The 2,343-nt window shown below is 34.8% G+C and overlaps 1 protein-coding gene across 1 annotated transcript; it reads right to left on the reverse strand.

Moving 5' to 3' along the window:
• Positions 1-430: 430 nt before the first annotated feature.
• Positions 431-1,347, reverse strand: LOC110798153 (SKP1-like protein 1A). The gene has a single exon (XM_022003312.2). It carries the CDS (start codon positions 1,219-1,221, stop codon positions 694-696), a length of 528 nt encoding a protein of 175 aa, XP_021859004.2. The 5' UTR covers positions 1,222-1,347; the 3' UTR covers positions 431-693.
• Between the last annotated feature and the right edge of the window lie 996 nt (positions 1,348-2,343).

A 2,343-nucleotide genomic window follows, 5' to 3' on the forward strand; every position in this document is an offset into this window, starting at 1 on the left:
AAACCACCAAACTTGAAGGTAGTGTTTCACCAAATTTCCAAAACGAAATTGATAAAGGTAGCAACTTGCGACATTTAAACCGTGTCATATAACATGAACGTAATTGAAAATTAAAATATTTAATATATTATAAGTGTTTCAAAAAGGTAGAAAATCTTAATATTCTAATTTGTTATAAATATAATAAATACGTGTTTCCTTCTTTGTATCGACTAACTTATATACCTATTTTCATAATAAAAATATTTCATATATTGCATTAATAGTAAAAATATTTTGATAACGCATAAGTGCATAACCCACATCACGCCTATATATCCAAAACCTCTAACTTGACATTTATCATTACCCTACGAAAATAAAACCTAATTAATATTCAATCTCGGAATTTTTCTATTATGCGATAGAGTTTTTCAATCGACATTAATGATTAAAAATCAAAATCAGAAATAACATTATAATAAACTGAAGATTGTGCATAAACTGAAGTTGACGATAGCAATAGTACCAAAACAAAAATCAAAAACTAAATCCAACCTAAAAACAAAAATCACAAAATAATTCCAATCTAAAACGTAAAATAGCGACTAATAGTTGCGGCAAAAAGAAACGAACTCACTCTTGAATTCTTGATATCTAACACTCTAACAGCATTAATTGTGTATGGTGAAGGCGTCTATGAAGTTGGACCAATCATTCAAAGGCCCACTGGTTCTCCTTCCTAACCTCCGCTTCCTCTTCCGGGGTGTAGTCGTTCTTGATATGGAAGATCTCCCTGATCTCCTCCGGTGACTTGTTTTTTATCATATCGGCGACAGTTTGACAGGTTAAGTCCAGCAGACTTTTGATGTCCAGATAGTTAGCAGCCAATATCAGGTCAAACAGGGTTTTCTGATCAACATTAACAAACTCTGCATCCCACTTCTTCAGTTCATCACCACCACCACCACCACCACTACCACCAGCAGCATTAGAAGCACTACCACCAGCAGCATTAGAAGCGTCAGCATGCTTCTTACAGTATTCAATTACTTTAGTAAGGATCGCGCTCGTCACATTCGGCAGAGGGATCGCGTTGTCGGCGCAATCATCTTCGATCATGAGCTTGATTGTCTGACATTGTACTGCGACATTGTTGTCGACGCTGAATTCCTCGTTGTCGGACGATTTCAAGATCACCTTCTTGGATGATTCAGCGGATGATGATGATGAAGATGCCATTGATGTAGTTTTATTTCAGGACAGAGAAAAACCGCAAGAACAAGAGGAAAACGAAACCCTAATTGTGAATTGTGATCGGAAGAAAAACGGGAGAGAAAAACTTTGAAGTTCTGTGATTGTAATTGTGATTGTGTGTTTCACGTATATAAGTAATAATGAGAGTCCGGCCTGTATTAGGAAACTAACTTAATTACTTCCTACGTTAATTAGGAATCTTACGTAATATGTAATTTATTTTTATTTTTTTAATGAAGTAATATGTAAAGTTTTATCACATAAGGAAAACTTTACATATACGAATCTAAAGCTATCAGGATTCGATATATGATTAAATTCCTAATCCTAAAAGGATAAACTAATTAAATAAGAGTTCTACTAGGATTCTAGTTTAATTAATTTGTATCCTAGTAGGATTCCAGTTCCTTTTCCATACCTCTATAAATAGGTGCCTAGGGTCATAATTTATAGATACAATTGAAGTATTCTAAAGGTAAGATTTTGAAGAAAAATCAGCCATACACTTGCACCTAAATAGCCGAAATTCCTAAGCAACCTTAAGGCCGAGGATTCTAGTTGGTCAAGCTTAAGGCGGATCCGGACGTGCTGTGGACTATCTACGGAGGGACGACACTTGGAGTCCTAAAGACTTGTTCTTGTTCGGTTCGGGCGCAGCTAAGGAGGGCACGCAACAAAGTGTATGCATCTAAACTATGCTAAATGATTATGTGTAAATAATATGCTTTCCTGGCTTTATGATTTTTCCGCATGATTTATGTTTTGTCATATGAATCATAACCTAACAGTGGTATCACGAGCCTCTTATTATTTTCATAATCTAAATTGCATAAACATGGTTAAATTTTACAAATTTGCAAAGAATTAAAAGGGGTGATTAATTTTTATAATTGTTAATTAATTGCAAATTGCGTTTATTTAATTATATGTACGCAGTTTTTCGGCAGTTTCTTCGTTAGTCATCCAAATCGAGTGATTTTTGTGTCAATCCCGCATGTAAAAGGCATTCTAAAATTTTGACAAAACAAAATATTTTTCGGCCGAACCCAGGATTCCCAAATTCGAAGCCTAACTATGACTTTTCGGAGGTTTTAGTTTTTCGAACGC

Source organism: Spinacia oleracea, chromosome 4, assembly GCF_020520425.1.
Source record: "Spinacia oleracea cultivar Varoflay chromosome 4, BTI_SOV_V1, whole genome shotgun sequence".
Taxonomy (NCBI): domain Eukaryota; kingdom Viridiplantae; phylum Streptophyta; class Magnoliopsida; order Caryophyllales; family Amaranthaceae; genus Spinacia; species Spinacia oleracea.

Bases quoted from the DNA above. Each gene is read 5' to 3' on its own strand.
- LOC110798153 (XM_022003312.2), bottom strand. From the start codon at position 1,221: ATGGCATCTTCATCATCATCATCCGCTGAATCATCCAAGAAGGTGATC.